Source organism: Dendrobates tinctorius, unplaced genomic scaffold (genome assembly GCF_039654945.1).
Source record: "Dendrobates tinctorius isolate UK_male_01 unplaced genomic scaffold, ASM3965494v1 ptg000036l, whole genome shotgun sequence".
In the NCBI taxonomy this organism is placed as follows: Eukaryota; Metazoa; Chordata; class Amphibia; order Anura; family Dendrobatidae; genus Dendrobates; species Dendrobates tinctorius.
Window position 1 is genome coordinate 23,974,854 of NW_027361704.1, and position 20,268 is coordinate 23,995,121.

At 45.2% G+C, this 20,268-nt stretch overlaps 1 protein-coding gene across 1 annotated transcript in view; it reads right to left on the reverse strand.

Moving 5' to 3' along the window:
• CAMLG (calcium modulating ligand) overlaps positions 1-15,782 on the reverse strand; it is a 37,626-nt gene extending 21,844 nt beyond the window's left edge. The window contains exons 1-2 of the mRNA XM_073573752.1: positions 15,497-15,782; positions 12,964-13,391 (exon numbers count right to left, since the gene is read on the reverse strand). Coding sequence (XP_073429853.1) covers positions 12,964-13,391; positions 15,497-15,647 — 579 coding nt within the window. The 5' untranslated portion in view covers positions 15,648-15,782. The remainder of the gene's footprint in view (positions 1-12,963; positions 13,392-15,496) is intronic.
• Between the last annotated feature and the right edge of the window lie 4,486 nt (positions 15,783-20,268).

Here is a 20,268-nt window from a genome sequence, read left to right on the forward strand (position 1 = left end):
ACAATTAAAAAATCATTTTTTCCACAAAAATTTTCCCAAGGGTAACAGGACCCTAAAAATTATTGTGCAATTTGTCCTGAGTACGTCGATACCCCATATATGGGTGTAAACGACTATTTGGGCGCATGGCAGGGCTCAGAAGGGAAGCAGCGCCATTTGACTTTTTTGGCTGGAATTGAGATCGGACACCATGTCGCGATTGGCAAACCCCTGATGTACCAAAACAGTGGAAACCCCCCACAAATGACACCAGTTTGGAAACTAGACCCCCCAAGGAACTTATCTAGATGTGTGATGTGAGCACTTTGAACCCCACAGCGCTTCACAGAAGTTTATAACGACTGGGCGTAAAAATAAAAAAAATCGTATTTTTTCAACAAACATGATCTTTTAGTCCCCTTTTTTTATTTTCCCAAGGGTAACAGGAGAAATTGGACCCCAAAAGTTGTTGTCCTATTTGTCCTGAGTACGCTGATACCCCATATGTGGGAGAAAACTACTGTATGGGCACACGTCGGGGCTCGGAAGGGAAGTAGTGACGTTTTGGAATGCAGACTTTGATGGAATGCTCTGCGGGTGTCATGTTGCCTTTGGAGAGCCCCTAGTGTACCTAAACAGTGGAAACCCCCCACAAATTACACCATTTTGGAAACTAGACCCCCTAAGGAACTTATCTAGATGTGTGGTGAGCACTTTGAACCCCCAAGTGCTTCACAGAAGTTTATAAACGCCCGGGCGTGAAAATAAAAAAATCATTTTTTTCCACAAAAAATGATATTTTTGCCCCCAATTTTTTATTTTCCTAAGGTTAACAGGAAAAATTGGACCCCAAAAGTTGTTGTGCAATTTGTCCTGAGTAGGCTGATACCCTATACACTGTGTTCCAAATTATTATGCAAAAAATATTTCCTCATATTTTCTCTAAATTACCTATATGAATTGCAGTCAGTGTTATTTTCCAGTCATCTAATATTCTAGTATAATTGCAATGTTTTTGAACAAACTGCCTATGAAAACAGTATATTTTTAAAAATAAACGCTCAAAATGCATGTTCCAAATTATTATGCACAGCGAAGTTTTCAGCCTTTTTATTTTTATTTTGAACAAAAAAATGGTCAATTGTGAAATTATAAGCATTATCAGCTTATTACAAAATGAAATCAAACAGTTTTCAAGTCAAACCTTTATTCTAGGTGATGTTACATTTGCACATAGGACTCCTTGTTGGAAAGAAGCTTCTGAACTCTCTCGTCCATTGAATTTGTCAGTTTTTGGATGGTTTGTGGTTCAGTTGTTTTGCATGTGGACAGAATACTCTCCCAGAGCTGTTGCTTAGATGTGAACTGCCTCCCGCCATCATAGACACTCCTTTTGATGATGCTCCAGAGGTTCTCAATGGGGTTGAGGTCAGGGGAAGATGGTGGCCACACCATAAGTTTGTCCTCTTTTATGCCCATAGCAGCCAGAGATGCAGATGTGTTATTTGCAGCATGAGACGGTGCATTATCATGCATGAAAATGATCTTGCTGCGGAAAGCACTGTTCTTCCTCTTGAACCATGGCAGGAAGTGCTGTTTTAGAAACTCCACATAGATTATGGAGTTCATCTTTACCCCTTCAGGGATCCTAAAGGGGCCGACAATCTCTCTCCCCATGATTCCAGCCCAAAACATTACTCCACCTCCTCCTTGTTGGCGCCTTAGCCGTGTTTTCATTGGGCGTCCATCAACCAGCCATCCTCCACTCCATCCATCTGGACCATCGAGCATTGCACGGCACTCAGTGAAGAAAACAGTTTGGAAGTCAGTCTTCATGTATCGTTTGGCACACTGGAGCCGTTTCTGCTTGTGTGCAGTGGATAGAGGTGGTCGACAGGATGGCTTATGCACAGCTGCAAACCTCTGAAGGACCCTGCATCTTGTTGTTCGGGGGACGTTGGAGGCACCAGCAGCTTCAAAAACTTGTCTGCTGCTATGACAAGACATTTTTGCAGCTGCTCTTTTAACCTGACAAAATTGCCTGTTGGAAAGAGTCCTCAATTTTTCCTTATCAGCACGCACACGTGTGTGCTGGGAATCAGCTACATACTTCTTGATTGTGCAATGATCACGATAAAGTGTCTTGGCAATGTTGATTGTAGTCATGCCTTGACCTAAATACTCCACAATTTGTTGCTTCTCAGCAGCCGACACATCCTTTTTCTTTCCCATTTTGGCAAAAAATGTAGGCTGCTTAATAATGTGGAACAACCTTCTCTTAAGTAGTCTTGCCTTTATTTGGACACACCTCCTAAACTAATTTGCACAGGTATCTGCAATTGCTTTCAGTGATATAAAGAGCCCTGACACACATCACCATCAATGAGTTTAAATGACAAACAAAAAAATTCTAACCTTATCACTCCTAAACTCTTTTTGCATAATAATTTGGAACACAGTTTATGTGAGGGTAAAACACGGTTTGGGCGCATGGCAGAGCTTGGAGGGGAAGGAGCACCATTTGACTTTTTCAACGCAGAATTGGCTGGAATTGAGATCTGATGCCATGTTGCGTTTTGAGACCACCTGATGTGCCTAAACAGTGGAAACCCCCCAATTCTAACTCCAACCCTAACCCCAACACACCCCTAACCCTAATGGGAAAATGGAAATAAATACATTTTCTTTTAATTTTATTTTTTTCCCTAACTAAGGGGGTGCTAACAGGGGGTTTGATTTACTATTTATGGCGGTTTTTATGTTTGGCGGCTGTCGCACGCTAAAAGACGCTTTTTATTGTAAAAATAGTTTTTACATCACCACATATTGAGAGCTATAATTTTTCCATATTTTGACCCACCGAGTCATGTGAGGTCTTATTTTTTGCGGGACGAGTTGGCGTTTTTATTAGTATCATTTTCGGGCACGTGACATCTTTTGATCGCTTTTTATTCTGATTTTTGGGACGCAGAATGAACAAAAACCAGTGTATCATGAATTTCTTTTGGGGGGGTGCGTTTACACCGTTCCGCCTGCGGTAAAATTGATAAAGTGGTTTTATTCTTCGGGTCAGTACGGTTACAGCGATACCTCATTTAGGTAGTTTATGTTTTGGCGCTTTTATGCAATGAAAACAATTTTATATAAAAAATAATTATTTTTGCGTCGCTTTATTCTGCGAGCTATAACTTTATTTTTTCGCTGATGATGCTGTATAGCGGCTCTTTTTTTGCGGGACAAGATGACGTTTTCAGCGGTACCATGGATATTTATATGCGTCTTTTTGATCGCGCGTTATTGCACTTTTTGTTCGGCGGTATGATAAATCATTATTTTTTGCTTCGTTTTTTTATTTTTTAAGGGGTTCGCTAAAGGGGTTAACTAATGGGACAGTTTTATAGGGCGGGTCGTTACGGACGCGGCGATACCAAATGTGTACTTTTATTGTTTTATTTTTTTTTTATTTCCAAAAAATGAATTAGGGAATTTTTTTTTTTTTTTTTAAATTTAGCGATTTTTAAAAAATGATTTTTACACTTTTTTTTTTTTAACTTTATTACATTGTCCCAGGTGGGACATCACTGTTCTGTGACAGATTGCTGATCTGTCACATCACAGATCACTGTGACAGATCAGCGATCTGTCACAGGCACTGCACAAGGCTTCCTCCTTGCCTGCGCTTTGCAGGCATGAGGAAGCCAGCTCCCTGCAGGCCCCCGAAGGTCCCCATCGCCATCTTGGATCTGGGGACCTGCAGGGATGGAGCCCCCCGCAGCAGCGCTGCACATTGCGCTGCTGTGGGGGGCTCAGGGAAGCACGGAGGGAGCCCCCTCCCTGCCGATGCTTCCCTTTAACCCCCGGTACACCGCGATCGTGTTTGATCGTGGTGTGCAAGGGGTTAACGTGTCGGGGGCGGTCCGTAACCGCCCCTGACACATTGTGCCGGGTGTCAGCTGTGATAATCAGCTGACACCCGGCCGCGATCAGCGGCGCTTACCACGTGGGCGCTGCTGATCGCTGTGACGTACTATCCCGTCCCTGGGAAATCCCAGGGCACATGGATGGGATAGTACGCCACATGACAGAAAGGGGTTAAAGATGACACTTCAGAAAACAAACTTAATGGGGGCGTGGCTATGTAGCTGAGGAGGAAGGACGCACGCTGCAAGAGCTCCTGATCATCCTGCCTGTATCCTGCAACCAACGCCTGCTTACTGCGATATACCTGGCAGTTCTCAGTGGCTCTGGATACTGGGACCCTCCTGGAACCCCCTGGGAGGGCGCAGGATTGCTCTGGTGAGCAAACGGCTTGAAAGGCAGAGACGGGCGGCGGGGCCTGCACGAGGCGGCAGCCATCCTGGATGCACGCTCCATCAGTGAGAGCAGCGAAGTCCAGCTTCCAGCGCTGTAGCGTCACCAGGCAGCGATCTACATCCTGCACAATTGAGGGGATATGCGGTGAGTGCCCTGGAAAAATTGGGCCCTGCAATACCCCCCTCCCATCGATAGGCTCACTAGCCTGTTGGCGATATTACTGTGGGAGAATCTGCTCCCCCCACCGCTGCTGTCTTTGTGGGTGGATTCCCCCCCCCCGGCCTCAAGAAAGCCCCAGTGATATGGTGTCGCCATCTATGTGGATACTGCTCCCGAGTCGTAATTAATAACCCTCACCCCTGCTGCACTCACAGTTGAAGGGGACGGAATCCTGGAGTATACACCTCTAGCTACCCTAGTGTGCCTCACTGCCATTGATCATGAATCGATCTAAAGGAATGACAGCAGCAGAAAAATTAAAAGCTTGTCAGACCCGACCCCTCTGAAGGTGCACGGTCTTTAAGAAATAACCCTTCACAAGCTCAGTGTAAAAATCGTCCCTCTGGAGGTGGAGAGAAGACAGAGCAGGAAGAACTGACTCTTAAGCAAGCATCTGAACAGCTGATGCAGGCCATCTCCCTAACCAGGACATCCCTGACTGAGAAAATAGAGGATGTCTACACTGAAGTGGGGAGACTCTGCCAAGATATGCAGGCCATGAAGAGACGCATCACAGAAGTGGAGACGAGTGTCCCAGGTAGAGGACACCATCACACCTATGGAAGCCAAATTAACAAAAGTGGCAGGCTCCATGAACGCCTGGAAGCAGAAGGCGGTCGACCTGGAGAACAGAATGCGTCGGAACAATATCTGTGTCATCGGTCTGCCAGAACGCTCAAAAGGTCAACAACCTGAGCAATTTCTGGAAAGCTGGCTTAAGGCCTCTCTGGGAGATGAATTCTCCTTCTGTATTCGCTGTTGAAAGGGCTCATAGGGTTCCTACAAAATCCCTTCCTCCGGGAGCTCCACCTAGACCCTTCCTGACACGTCTCCTCAACTGTAAAGACAGAGACACCATTCTGCGCCTTGCAAGACAAAAGAGTCCCATTCAAGTTCGACAATGCTGTGATTTCTATCTTCCCGGATTTTTCCATGGAACTTCAGAAGCAGCGGGCACAATTTATTGAAATCAAGAAGCGGCTCAGGGAGAGGAACATTGTATATTCAATGATTTATCCGGCCCAGCTTCGGGTCGTCCACGGGGGCTCCCCCGTGTTTTTCACGGATCCAATGGAGGCGACCGAATGGCTGCGGTCCCATGATGGATCCCATGCAAAAGAATCCTAATGTGCCTACTTTAATCTGGATCCTTTAACTACAGGCCTAATTGGAGCTCTCTCGGCGAGTATCCAGTTATCAACAATACCGGACACTGCGTACAGTGATGGTATCCCCTTGTCTATTTTTCAATAGGGGCGTGGGACCTTGCTCCTATATTGTTGGAATTTTATTCTGTTTTTTTTTCAAAAGCTTTAGTTTTAGCTTTAATTGTTACTTAGGTAAAGTCGCAGCAAATAGTAGTCCTGTTATCTATGTGATGTCTCTGCATTTTACGTGGTCATTGATATGCATCATATTCCGATAAGTGGAAATGGGTTCTGAATTAATATGTATGACATGGAATGTGAGGGGTATTAAAAACCCCCGGAAGAAGATTAAGGTATTCTCACAGATTAGGCAATACCATCCTCACATTGTAGCTCTGGTTGAGATACACCTGACCAGAGATACAGCTCAATGCATGCAAAAACCGTGGGGACAATGGTCTATACATGCATTTCACACCAGCTACTCAAGGGGGGTCTCACTACTAATACATAAGGACGTTAGATGGGAAGTCAAGGAGGCCCGGAGAGACCCAGAGGGGCGTTTCATATTTGTGCAAGCACTAATCAATTCTAGGAAATGTTATTTTGTGTGTTTATAACTCCCCCCCCCCCCCCGGTTGGTACGTCAATTCTCCAGAAGGCATTGAGTTTTGCTTTGAACTATCCAGACGAAGAGATCCTATGCATCCGGACTTTAATTTGATTATGAATAATTGCCTAGATAGGTTGAGACTGGGCGATGGAATACAGAGTGGGACTCTACTGCCAGCTACATCCCAACTGTCACAATTCATGGAAGGTAGCGGATGGCTGGATCTATAGAGAACGCGCCACCCCGAGACGAGGGAATATACTTGTCATTCATCCACTAAGCATTCCTTATCTCGTATAGACTATATCTTTGGATCCAGTTGTCTTGCAATGTGGATAGATAATATTGAGCATGGCAGTAGGGGGATTTCAGACCATAGTCCGGTTGTTCTCAATCTTAAATATGGACCACCAAATAGGATAACGTGGAAATTACTGGCCGAAGTTGGTAAAGCCACCCGACAGAACAATTGATCAGTTACAGCTTCATCTCCTCCCACCCCAAGCCCTGAAATATTAACTTATTTTGGGGCACCCTGAAGGCATACATGAGGGGTTGCTTATCCTCTACGATTTCTTACATTAAACGGGTGACATCGAGGGAGGTTTAGGAGATGGAGCAACGTTTAAAAGACTCGGAGGCTGTTTATATATCTGATCAGACTAGTGGCAATAGGGTGGACTGGTTGACTGACCAGAGATTGTATACTCAACACATAGACACTAAATCCAAACGTAAATTATTTTTTACTCGTCAATCTTATTTTGAATTGGGGAATCAATCAGTAAATTCTTGGCTTATCTGGTGCGCCAACATAATTCATATAACACAATACTACAGGTTCGCAACTCAGATGGTACCTTGGTATCCTCAACTGAAGAAATAATGGGTTGCTTTCATGATTATTATGGTTCACTATACAACTCAAAAAATGAGGTTGATATCCAGAGGTGTCTAGAATACCTGTCGGATATAACATTTCCCACTTTAGATACTTCTCAGCAGGCCTTCATGGACGCTGAATTTACTTTGGAGAAGATAGAGGATGCCATGAAGGATATGGCCTCTGGGAAAGCCCCTGGACCAGGCGGGTTTCCCATCGAGCTATATAGGAAACACCGGGAGATATTGGCGCCACTTCTGTTGTCGGTGTTTCGGGGAATCTGGGGGGGTCATGCCGGAGTCCTTTTACGAGGCTAATAAAAAAGTACTTAAGAAAGAAGGGAAGGACCCTCTAGATTGTGGATCTTATCGCCCCATATCACTAGTGAATGTGGATTATAAGATTTTTACGAAAATTTTGGCCACCAGGTTGAACTCAATTATTTTGGAACTTGTACACCCTGATCAAGCCAGCTTTATGCCTGGTAAAAGCACTTCCATTGATATTAGGCGAGTCCAATCGTTGGTTTAATATAGTTCCCTGGTACTGGTTAGTATACTATATATGAAACCTAAAGCCCGTGTCATCATAAATAGTTCCATATCTGAGCCCTTCTCATTACATAGGTGGACTCGTCAGGGGTGCCCCCTTTCCCCGACCCTTTTTGCTCTTGCAATCGAGGCATTGGCAATTCGAATAAGGTCCTCCCCAAATATTGTGGGCATAGAAATAGCAGATTGGGTAGACACCATAGGACTGTATGCTGACGATATGGTGATATTTATGGATAGAGCGGAGGAGACACTGTCGGAAGTAATTACTACTGTAAATAAATTCAGTAAATACTCGGGCTTATATATAAACTGGGAGAAGTCTGCTTTGATGCCTCTCTCCCACACCCCGATTCCACGACTTGAAACTCTTTCTTTACTTCCCATTGTAACCAACTTTAAATATCTGGGTGTACATATCGCTCAAAGTAGCACGCTTGATCTGCAACTTAACATACATCCACTGCTAGAGATAGTCAAGGCCAAATTTACGATCTAGAGCAAACTCCTGCTGTCTGTAGCCGGCCGCATCAATTTAATTAAAATGATACTACTCCCTAAACTTAGCTACTCTCTCCAACATAGTGCTGTGGTGGTGCCCAGATCTTTCTTTACAAATTTGAACTCCCAAATCACGTCCTTTGTATAGGGAAAAACCAGACCTAAACTTAAGCTGTCCACCCTGCAGAGACCTAAAAAGGGGGGTGGGGCAGCGTTGCCAGATTTTTTCTTGTACTATCTGGTAATCATCTCCCTAACTCTGAACATCACTTGCTTCATGCTGCACGTACTGATTGTCCACTGGGTTTTTGGAATTGGGGAAAATAAATGTTCCACGTTTGTTGCTCATGCTTCATCTGGCAAGGTTAATATGGAAACAGATTAAGAGGGTGATTAGATTCAGAGATATCATAGCTGAAATGCCCTCATGGAATAATGATTGTCTTCCGATTCTACTTAAATACCCATCCACCGAGTTCTGGACCCAAAACAATATTTCCACGATAGGTGATCTGCATGATCAGGGAACTCTACTATCTTTTGAACAATTACAGATCAAACACGATGTCCCGAGATCCCAATTTTTTTGTTATTTGCAACTAAGGTGAGCCTTTCAGTCACACATGAGACATGTCGGTATGAATAATGCTATTTTGTCACTACCCCTGATAGGAATTCTTAAATCACAGGGTCCCCAAGGTCTCATCACTTCTATATACACATACTTGCTGTCAGTAGGGGCAGAATCCGCCATCAGCTCGGTTAGAGGGAAATGGGAAAAGCTCATCCCTGATGAACAGGGAGAGGAGTGGGAGGAGATCCTGGAGTCACCAATCAAGGTGTCTCCGTCTGTTAACAACAGAATTATACAATTATACATCATAAATCAATCATATTTGACTCCAACTCGACTCGTTAGGATGGGCCGATTCCAATCATCGGAACGTCTGAGATGTCACTCATTAGGCCTGTTTCACACTTCCATTTGTTTCCATCAATCCGCCGTTTTGCAAAAAAAACGAACCCGCCATTTTTTTTACGGATCCGTTTTTTTCCCCATCGACTTGCATTAGCAGCGGATTTTGACGGATGGTCATCCGTTGGATCCGTTTTTGACGGATCCGCCAAAATTTTGGCGTCCGTTGACTTGAGTGGACGGACAATGAAACTTTTTTTGTCTGCACGGATCTGCATTTTTACACTGAGCATTCCTGGAAGAATCTCCTTGCCAGAAATTTAACCCTAAATCCCGTTCTGGTGGCAGACACAATTCTCTCTCTCTCTCGGCTGCAGTTCCTTTAAATTTCCAACTTCAGCGGATCCGTCAAAACAACGGTCCGGTGGCATACGTGGATCCGTCTTTTGCATTTTTTCACGGATTGCAACTGACCAAAAAAACGGAAGTGTGAAAGAGGCCTTAAACGCAGACTTTATCCATATGATCTGGCAATGCCCCATTAAAGCACATTATTGAAAGGAGGTGACATCATTATTAACTTCCCTGGTACAAATTCCTGTTCCCCTCGAACCACTGGTTTGTCTGTTTGGGGTGTGAGATGAGGAGACATGGGGTCACTATGTTGGAATTTTCCTACGGGAGACGTTATTTATGGAACAAAAGGTACTGGCACTGCGGTGGATGGGAGGTTCGTGTCCATCTCTTAGGATCTGGATTGAATTGGTAAACTCGATTATCCCATACGAGCGCACACTTTACCAAAACAGAGGATGTCCGGGTAAATTTGAAAAGATCTGGGAGAGGTGGAATTCTTCTCACCTTACTCTGTAGGATGGAGATGTTACATGATAAAAAAAAAGTTAATTATGTGAAATCAGGCTGCGAAATAGTTGTTGTTTTGTAGTTATAGTAATGGTTTAGATGTTTGGCAGGTTTACCACTTGAATAATACTATACAAAACCTACAAAAGACAAAATGAAAAAAAAAACCTGCTATAATTAAATAAGTAAAAAAGCAAAAATGCATTTAAATCATACAGAGTTCTTAGTAATACTGTATTTGTTCAAACATAGCATAAAAGCCATCCCACCATCGACAAGGTGACTCTGTGGTCGGGGCGGTCCTACACTGTCTAGTATTAATAACCTTATCATGTGTCAAAGTTGACGTCTGTGTGAATAAGGGCAGACAAGGACCGGGTCCCAACCACTAGGACACCAGTCAGGGGAAGCCTTTAAATACAATTTCCAGTTCAGGAGAGGGAGGCCACACCCCAGCTTGCACAGAATGCAAAAATACAAAGAAAAAACACACAAATATTGAGCAGCACCATTTTACTTTTTGAACACAAAAATGGCTGGAATCGATAGCGGACACCTCGAGGATTTTATTCAGGGGTATAGTCAGGATTTTTAACACAAAAGTACTACACATAACTGATAACATTAGGTCATCATATTGAATATGTTGTCATTAGTGTTGAGCACAAGTGCTCGCTTCTCGAGTTTGCATTGGGGTGCACAGGTATGCACCAAGTATTAAGGGTGCTTGAGCGACCCCGAAGCAAACTTGAGTAGTGAACACTTGCGCTCAACACTTGTCGTCATATCGTCATCATTTTCTTTTAACTTTTTTTTTTTTTTTTTTTTTTTTTTTTAACTCCAACCCAAACCCCAGGCCAAACCCTAACTTTAAGCCAAACCCCAACCCCAACCCTAAGCCAAATGTCAAAGAATGAAAAAAATAAAAATTATAAAAAAAATATATATAAATATAATCTGACTAAGGGGATGACACATATTGGGTTTTGATCACAGTTATCAAAATGAACCAATAGCAAAACTCAATGCTGTTGCCGGCAAACTACGCATGTGCCTGCCATTTTTTTCAGGAAGAGTAGGCGGACAGCTGGGGGACAGAGCTGGAGGGACCAGGGGATGTCGAAGCTACAGGGTTGGGGACCTCATTTCTCTCCCTTGTGACATGTATATCATGTCAGAAAAGAAATAAACGTTTTTAGCAGTGGGCAGACACACTTCTTTTTTTTACGTGATCGAGGACTGGAAAAAACGGCCTTGATCGTGTTATCCAGGGTCTCAGCTAACCCCGGTAGATTATAACCTTATTCCCGATTGCCATTTTAAAATGGCGATGAGAGAATAAGGCCCCGTATTAATCCGCATCAGCGATCATTGCGGAGTTTAAAAAAAATTGTAAACTGCACAGTGAAAAAGTGGTAATATATGTGCAGTCATGTCACCAATACTGAGCATACGCCATCTAATATATAAAGCTCAAAGTGTGTATGTATGTGTTTATGTATGTGTGTATGTCCGGGATAGGCATCCGCACCGTCGCAGCTACAGCCACAAAATTTGGCACAGTCACACATCTGGACCCCGAGAGCGTCCTAAGCTATGTTGTGAGGCGAAATTTTAACCCCGCGCGTTCCAATTCACCAAACAATTTTGCCCCTATCTACATACTGGGGGAAAAAGTGTGTGCGCGTCAAGCCCCGCCCCTCATTGTGATGTCATAATGGTTGACTATGGGATGGAGGATGTGTGATGGGTATATGGGCACTGGACTATGGGATGGAGGATATGTATGATGGGTATATGGGCACGGGACTATGGGATGGCGGATATGTATGATGGGTATATGGGCACGGGACTATGGGATGGAGGATACGTATGATGGGTATATGGGCACGGGACTATGGGATGGAGGATACGTATGATGGGTATATGGGCACGGGACTATGGGATGGAGGATACGTATGATGGGTATATGGGCACGGGACTATGGGATGGAGGATACGTATGATGGGTATATGGGCACGGGACTATGGGATGGAGGATACGTATGATGGGTATATGGGCACGGGACTATGGGATGGAGGATATGTATGATGGGTATATGGGCACGGGACTATGGGATGGAGGATGTGTGATGGGTATATGGGCACGGGACTATGGGATGGCGGATATGTATGATGGGTATATGGGCATGGGACTATGATATGAAGGATGTGTGATGGGTTTATGGGCACTCGACTATGGGATGGGGAATATGTATGATGGGTATATGGGCATGGGACTATGGGATGGAGAATATGTATGATGGGTATATGGGCACAGGCCTATGGGATGGTGGATATGTATGATGGGTATATAGGCATGGGACTATGGGATGGAGGATAATTATAATTTGTTATAACTAACCACAGTTAGTTACTATGCCTGGGCAGCGCCGGGCTCTTCAGCTAGTAAAGAATAAAATACAGTTAGAGAGAATCTGTCAGGTTTGTGCTATTTAATTTGAGAGCAGCAAAATATGGAGCAAGAGATCCTGATTCCAAAGACGTATTAATTACTGGGCTGTGTGCTGTAGTTTCTATACAAGTGGTGTTTTATCAGGAGATTATCACTGCACGACTAGGATTCACAGGCAGCACAGTCCTGCTAATTTGTGTAACCCCACCCCCATGACTGATTGACAGATTGCTGACAATGCACACAGAAAGCGGCCAATCACAGGTGTGGGTGGGGTTATATAAAGCTCTGTATCCTGACCAATGCTACATCTACAGCAGAGAACACAGATATTCTATGAGAACTACCCCGAGCTGCCCAGAAAGTGATACATCACTGGAATCAGGCTATTTTGGCCTATATTATGCTGCTCTCTAAGTATTTTCTTCTAAGGTATTGATTCTAGTGAAAGCTACTGTACCCAACAGACCCAAATGGCAGTAATGGATTCTGGCTACAGAACATATCAAAGGTAATCTTACCAGATACTTGCACACAAACAGCCTAACCGTCAAGGCCAGAACAGCACTTCCTGCAAGCCTAAAAATGCGGAAAGAGTCCAATTCTTCCACTCCACTACCATTTTCAGGCGTTGGCTTTTCACTACTGAGCTGGTTCCTAAGCTTCATGGCCTCATCAAACCTTGTTATGTATTGATTCAGGCCTCGTGGTGTGGAGTCCAAGGTCACATCTGTTCTGTTTCTCAGGCCATTGCTGTCTTTCTTGAACTCAGAATTTTTGGTCAAGTCTGTTCTTTCCACTGTGTCGGCCTCCATACCATCCCCACTGCCACATGGGTGATCACTTGATGTGCAATTGCCTCCAACAAGAATGGCCCCCATCTTGGTTAAAGATGGATGCAAAGGAGGGGAGTCTGATTTATTAACTCTTTCCATTCGGAGATCTTCAACTGAGGAAAAAATGAAATGCTTTAATTAAGAAAGTTATTTCACACAAAAACATTTCCCAGTGACCATGTCAGGGTGTGACCTGCTTGTTTAAAGGGGTTGTCTCATGAACAAAATTAATTTGAATCAATAGATCTTGGAATAAAAAGAATTTCCACAGTTGGATGTGTTTAAATAATATGTTCCGGTGCTGATATAATCTGAGATATGTGCTCTAAATATGCCATTTTGTTGCCTAATGTATTGTGCCCACCATATACCCCCAAAATCGCTAAACGGCTTGTCCAGGACTTAAAGGAAGTCAGCACAGAACGACTGTTCAAACAGTGTACAGATGCTCGATAGACTCTGAGCTGGCTAGTGCTGTTCACCGGCGCCGGATGCTGAAGACAGCTCTCATCATTCTCCACTGCTCTGCCGGCGAACGGAGCGAACAGGGGAGAATGATGAGAGTTATATTTAAGTAATAAAAGAGACAGCAGGTGGCGGCTGATGGGAGTATTCATCACCTGCCAACTGTGCCATAAATGAATAAAAAAAAAAAAGGCTTAGGTTCCCCTGTATTTTTGATAACCAGCCAGGTAAAACTGACAGCTGCAGGCTGCAGAACTCATCTGTCAGCTTCAGTATGGCTGAGTATCAAGAATTGAGGGGTCTCCACACTGTTTTTTTAAATTATTCAAATAAACCATTTTAAAAAAACGGCATTGGGTCTCCCCTATTTTTGACAACCAGTCTTTCTAAAGCAGACAGCAGGGGTCTGGTATTCTCAGACTGGTAAGGGGCCATGGATATTGACCCCCCCCAGTCTAAAAATAGCAGCCCGCAGCTTCCCAGAATAGGTACATCTATTACATGCGTCAATTCTGGCGCTTTGCCCAGCTCTTCACACTTGCACTATAGCGGTGGCAGGAGGGGTTCATATTTGTGAGGTTGATAGCACCTTTGTATTGTCAGGCGACATCAAGCCCACGGATTAGTAATGGAGAGGTGTCTATTGGATTTACGTGACATATCAACAAAGAAGTATTAGTGAGTTCTAATTACTTTAAAAATATAAATCTGAAAATTGCTATGTGCATTTGTATTCAGCCCCCTGTAGTCTGAAACCTCTAAATAAAATCCTGAGTGACCAAAAAGGTCCAGAGGTCACATAATTAGTAAATTGAGTCCACTTGTCTGTAATTATTCTCAGTATAAGGACACGTTCAGACTACTTTCATAGGATATTATGGTACTGTACGCCGCAGCAGAAACTGCTGCTGATCCGCAGGACCAAAACCGCTACGGATCTGCAGCAGAATCCGCAACGTGTGCACACACCCTTTCAGCGCCTTTGCTGCAGATTTCACCCATACTATAAATGGGAAAGATACAGGAAAAACCCACCAGAAATGCAGGTATTTTCTGCAGAATTTCTACTGCCAAACACGAGGATTTGCAGCAGATTTTTCTGGAGCAAATTGTGGACAAGTGCATGTATCCGAAGGGCAAGTGCACACGTTATGTATTTGGTGCAGGAATATCTGCACCACTTCTGCATCTCTTGGCAGGAAAAATGCAAATTAGGGGCATAAATGAGGTGTTTTTCTTGGGTGTTTGCTGCAGATTTTCCCCACTCATTACTATGGATGAAATCTGCAGGGTACGTGCAGAAAGAAGTGACAAATATAAACCTGCAAGTCACAAGTGAGCAACGTGCGCATCAGACTTCAGCGTTCTCATTCACTTCCACGGTACCAGGAGCCCTTCAGGTTTTGTGACAAATCTGCAATGTGTGCACAGGCCGCAAGTGTCTGATCAGCAGATGCCCACCGAGCACAAGAGCAGGGTTCCCATGAATGGCAGCAGATCACTGCCGCCCCGTGCACAATCCATGGGACGGAGATGGCCACGTATGGCACGCGGCAGTGACTCCGCTCTCTACTGATGGGGCACCCAGGACCCCGATCTTGTGACCAGTAACAACCAAGACTGGGGGGGGCGCACACCAACAATGCAATAGTATAGTCAGGCTGTAACATTGCTCCTGTGCAGCGTGTCAGTGTCATCTGTCACCGGCGTGGCCGGCACCGCACCCTCATGTACCCCGCTACAAGGCTCGCACCGCTGCTGGCCGGCTTGTGGATGCCCATGATCCTGTTCATCCTCTCCTCAGAGTTATTCATCAGCTTCCTCCGCCGGATCTCGGCTCTCCTTTGTGATGCGGTCATTGTCACGTCGGTGCCAGGGTCTCCACTTGTCGCTGGCGTCGCCATACTGTGTCAGTGAGTCGTCCGTCACTCGCCGCCTCCCGCAGCACTGCACAGTGCACACACAATAAGCTGCTCACATCGCTGGAGGTAGCGGCGCCTGCTGATGACGTCACGGGCTGGAGTAGCGCCATCTTGTGGTTGGGAAGGGTCACGCACGGTCAGTTTAGGTGTATCTCTCCCCCGGCTCGCACCTTCCCGTGGGGTCGGCATGGAGGAGCTGAGCCTGAGACCCCGCGGGCTGCGTCTTCCATAACGCTTTGCTCCTTATTTGCCACATAACAGTTCATCTTCTCCAAGTTCACACTGGTGAACAGAAAACGCTTCATTTTAACCCTTTTATTGACCACCTGACTTCCCATTTTTGCACTTTTATGTTCTCCCAAGAGCTCTCCATCCACATACATGGACGAGGCGCGTTTTTTGCGGGACGAGTTGTAATTTGCAATATGTTCATTCTGCCGTATAATGTCTGAGATCCTGGGAAAAACCTAAGGCTATGTGCACACGGTGCAGAATTACCTGCGGGTTTTTCCGCGCGGATCCGCAGGTAAAGTGACCTGCGGTTTCACACCTCTACTATGTTAAAGGTGTGAAACCGCTGCGGAATCCGCCCACACAATTGTAAACCACAGCAAGACCGCGCGGAAAACACCGCAGCGTGAGCACAGCGTTTTTGAAACCCCATAGGGTTTCATTGTACTGTACTTTGTCAGCGGAACTGCTGCGTTTCCGCAGGGGCAAAACCGCTGCGGAAACGCAGCAGAATCCGCACCGTGTGCACATAGCCTTAGTGTAGGTGCAATGGTTAAAAAAACCCCGCAATGGTTCCATTGTTTTGGGGTTTCATTTTTTCCAGAGTTTATTTTGCAGTGAAAAAATAACTTGGCAGAATGATTCTTCCGATCAGTGCAAACACTTCCACAACAATCGCGACTTTTTTTTGTAGATTTTAGCAGTTATAAAAAAAAAAAACCCAGAAAATTGTTAAAAATAATAATTTCATCGGGGCCCTTTCATTTTCGGAGACTTTTTCTTCTTCCTTTGTTTTTGTCTGTGGAGCTGACGCTTCTGTTGATTCCACATTGGAAGACCCTTCTTCTGCCGTCAGTCTGACGGACGCACGGTGACCGTAGGGCAATGCAGGCCTTCTAGTTTTTTCCTTTTTAGTGTACAGCACAGGGTTTAGATAATTCTGTATTTGATAGATTGGACTTTTTTGGACACTGTCAGCCACATTTTATTTTTATTATTTTACTTTAAAATGGGGATAATTTAACCCCTTCACGACCCTAGATGTATCCATGTGTCCAGGTTGGGAAGGACTTCCGACCTTGGATGTATGGCTACGTCCTGACGATTTTGCGCTTACGGAAACTGTGCACTCGTGATCACGGCCGGGTGTTCAGCTGACACCAGACTCTCACTGCCAGGAGTCATGCCCACACCGCTCCCGGCAGTTTAACCCCCTAACTGCTGCAATCGATATCAATCGCAGCATTTAGAAAATAAAGAGAGGCAGGGGGCTCCCTCACCCAGGGCCGCTATCAGGGCATTACTGCCCTGACTGGCGTATGGGGCCCGGTCAGCAGACGGGGCCTGCATCGGGCCCCGTCGTTTCTGCTGATCAGGCCCCAGTGGCAGGATTTTGCCGGTGCAGTAACTGAACCCTGCGTCCGAGACGCAGGGTTCACTTACTGTATTGCCATCCGGGCCTGCATTGCAGTAGTTAAAACCGCCAGCCAATAGGAGGCTGGCAGCTGACGTCAGCACGCACGTCTTCGGGTCATTGTCATTCGCCGGCGAGCCCGCGCTTTCAGCCTGGAGGGAACATCGCTCGCCGCAGGAGCGCAGCAAGGTAAAGAAAGTATTTTTTTATTTTTATTGAAAGCTGCAAGCCAGCAGGATGGAGACAAGTATCCATCCTTCCTGTCGGCAGAATGGAGACGGGAAAGGATTGGAGACACAGGGGGCAGGATTGGAGACATGGCGTGGGATTGAGACCGATGGGGCAGGAATATGAGACAGGATGGAGACAGATGGTGCAGATTCATGGGGCAGGATGGGGAGATCATATGGGGCAGGATGGATACTCATGAGGGCAGGATGGGAGAACATATGGCTGGAGCCAGGAATGAGATACACAGGGGCCAGGATGGGGGATATTATTACCGTAGGGGCTAATTAAGGGATATTATTACTGCAGTGATGTATTTATTTGATTTTTTGAGTATACTGTTTTAAATGGCGGGGAGGTCCTGTTACTGTGCAGAGCGACACTATGTTGCCTTTTATTCTTCATTTGGTGTAGTGTAGAAGTTGGGAAAAAATATGTAATGTGTTCTGCAAGCGGTGCCCTAGATAACTGTGTTATTTCCTGCAGAGACGAGCCCTGGCTGGAAGACGTGACGTCGATCTGTGCTGGATGAAGATGAAAGACTTTACCTAGAGGCATCACTGGTGAGTCAGTGTGTTACCTATACACTGATACTATACACAGACACTATACAGAGCTCCTGTGTACAATGTTACCAGTGATCACTGTATTACCTTTACACTGACACTGCATACTAAGTACAGATCTCCTGTGTATAATGGCACATATGATATTAGTTTTGTGGGTTTTTTTTATTACTGATCAGTATTGTAGTATTCAGTCACAATGTGGTGGTAATATGTTGTCCGGCCATGGTGTGGTGGTATTTGTTCCTTGTATGTGGTATTATTGGTCACAGTGTGGTGGTAATATGTGGTCTGGTCATGGTGTGGCGGTATTTATCCCTTGTATGTGATATTATTCTGTCACTGTGGTGGTAATATGTGGTCTGGACATGATGTGGCAGTATTTGTTCTTATTTGTTCTTTGTATGTGATGGTGGTAATATGGTGTCTGGTCATGGGGCGTTGGTATTTGTCCCTTATTTGTGATACTATTGGTCATTTTAAAAATTTAAAAATATACCTAAATTGTATTGCATATTTTAACAAATGTTTAATAGGTTAGAGTAGGGCCTGGCCAAAAGAGTCTACCGTGTCATGGTGGAGGCTTACAAAATCTTTTGTTGCATATTTTTTACGGGCCGAGCCAATCGCAGCATGCTGTGATTGTCAGCGTACTACGACCGTAGTATGCCAATGCAAGTCTATGGGTGCCCAAAAAAACGCATTACACACGGAACACGTGTGACTTGCGAGAAATACGCAAGACTTCTGGTGACAGGAAATGGGCCAATCCATCATCAGGAAGCTTAGACATGCTAATTAGCTCAAAAAGCGCTCCAGACTTCCAGGAAGTACGCCTCCACGGAGTACAGCATTATGTCTAGCCACATTAATGTGGAGCTCTTGTGTTGGTCCAGGAAAGGCCCGAACTTTGGGACCAGCAGGATGCCCATTATTCCGACAGGGACAGAAAAGAGGTGGCATGGAGGCGCATCTGTGTGCAGATGTTTCCAGACTTTGCCCAATGGCCACTTGAGGAGCCACAACAAATTCGTAAGTAATTGCCTTTTTTACCAATCATCTTAAAGGCCAGAAGTGAGCTTTTTTAAAAGTAGCCCCTACAATCCTATACTGTGTATATAGGTATCCCTGTTTGCTAACGAAAAATTTTGCTAAAAAGCACCCCCTACTAGGCCACATGACTATGTGAAATGTTAGGAATATTGCTTGGCACATTTCCCAAAGGTTAAAGTCCATTTTCCCTTCACATTGCAGTTGAGGATGTGATGAGACGCTGGCGCAGCATCCGTGACCAGTACCGGCGGGAAAGACAACAGAGGGCCAGGAGTGGGGAAGCAGCACCGACCAAGCGAAAATTCATATATTTTGACCGCTTGTCATTTTTGGCACCCATTATGGATCTCAGACAACAAGTACAGACATCACACCACATAACTCATATGCTGTTTTAGGGTCAGAGCTACCTTTTTTTTATTACATTTCCTAACAGAACACAGTCCAACCTCACAGAGAGGGAGATAGGGTTGGATACTGAGCCCTTTATAGACCCGGAAGGGGATGTGAAGAGGTGGCTAGTCCATGTTCTGACCCAAGCATTTGCAAAACCCAAGCTTCACCAGGACCAGCAGCACCCAGCAACGTTGAAGACCCCGGAAACAGTAGCAGCCCTACTGGCCGTCTTGAGGGGTCCCCCCAGCCTGCAGCCGTAGGCTGCCGTGGGAGACGGAGAAGAGACATCAGTGCCTCTGATACCCGGAGGCATGTAGACACAGGTGTCCCCAAATACCTGTCCGGGGCTGCCCAGGATGAGGGTGAAGAGGCATATTCCTGAAGCCTGGCCTGGTACCTCCAGGTGAGGCTACGTGTGCGAGGATCCATTCAGATCCTAATTGATGCATGCACACACCCCAATGACCCATATGAGTTGTTTCAGTATCTTGAGAGGTGGCAGCTCTCACCCCGTAACCGTCTCCGCCTTGTCCGACAACTAGATGTGCATGCTCAATTAGGATCTGAAGTTCCGCCTGCACGTGTGCCTACACCTCCACCCATTCCCCCCAAAACCAACCTTGGCCACAACAGGGCCAAATGGCAGCCTATAACCAACCTGCCCAATATGGCCACTTGTACAGACCCGGTGTTCGAGGCTGGCCCCAACCTGGGT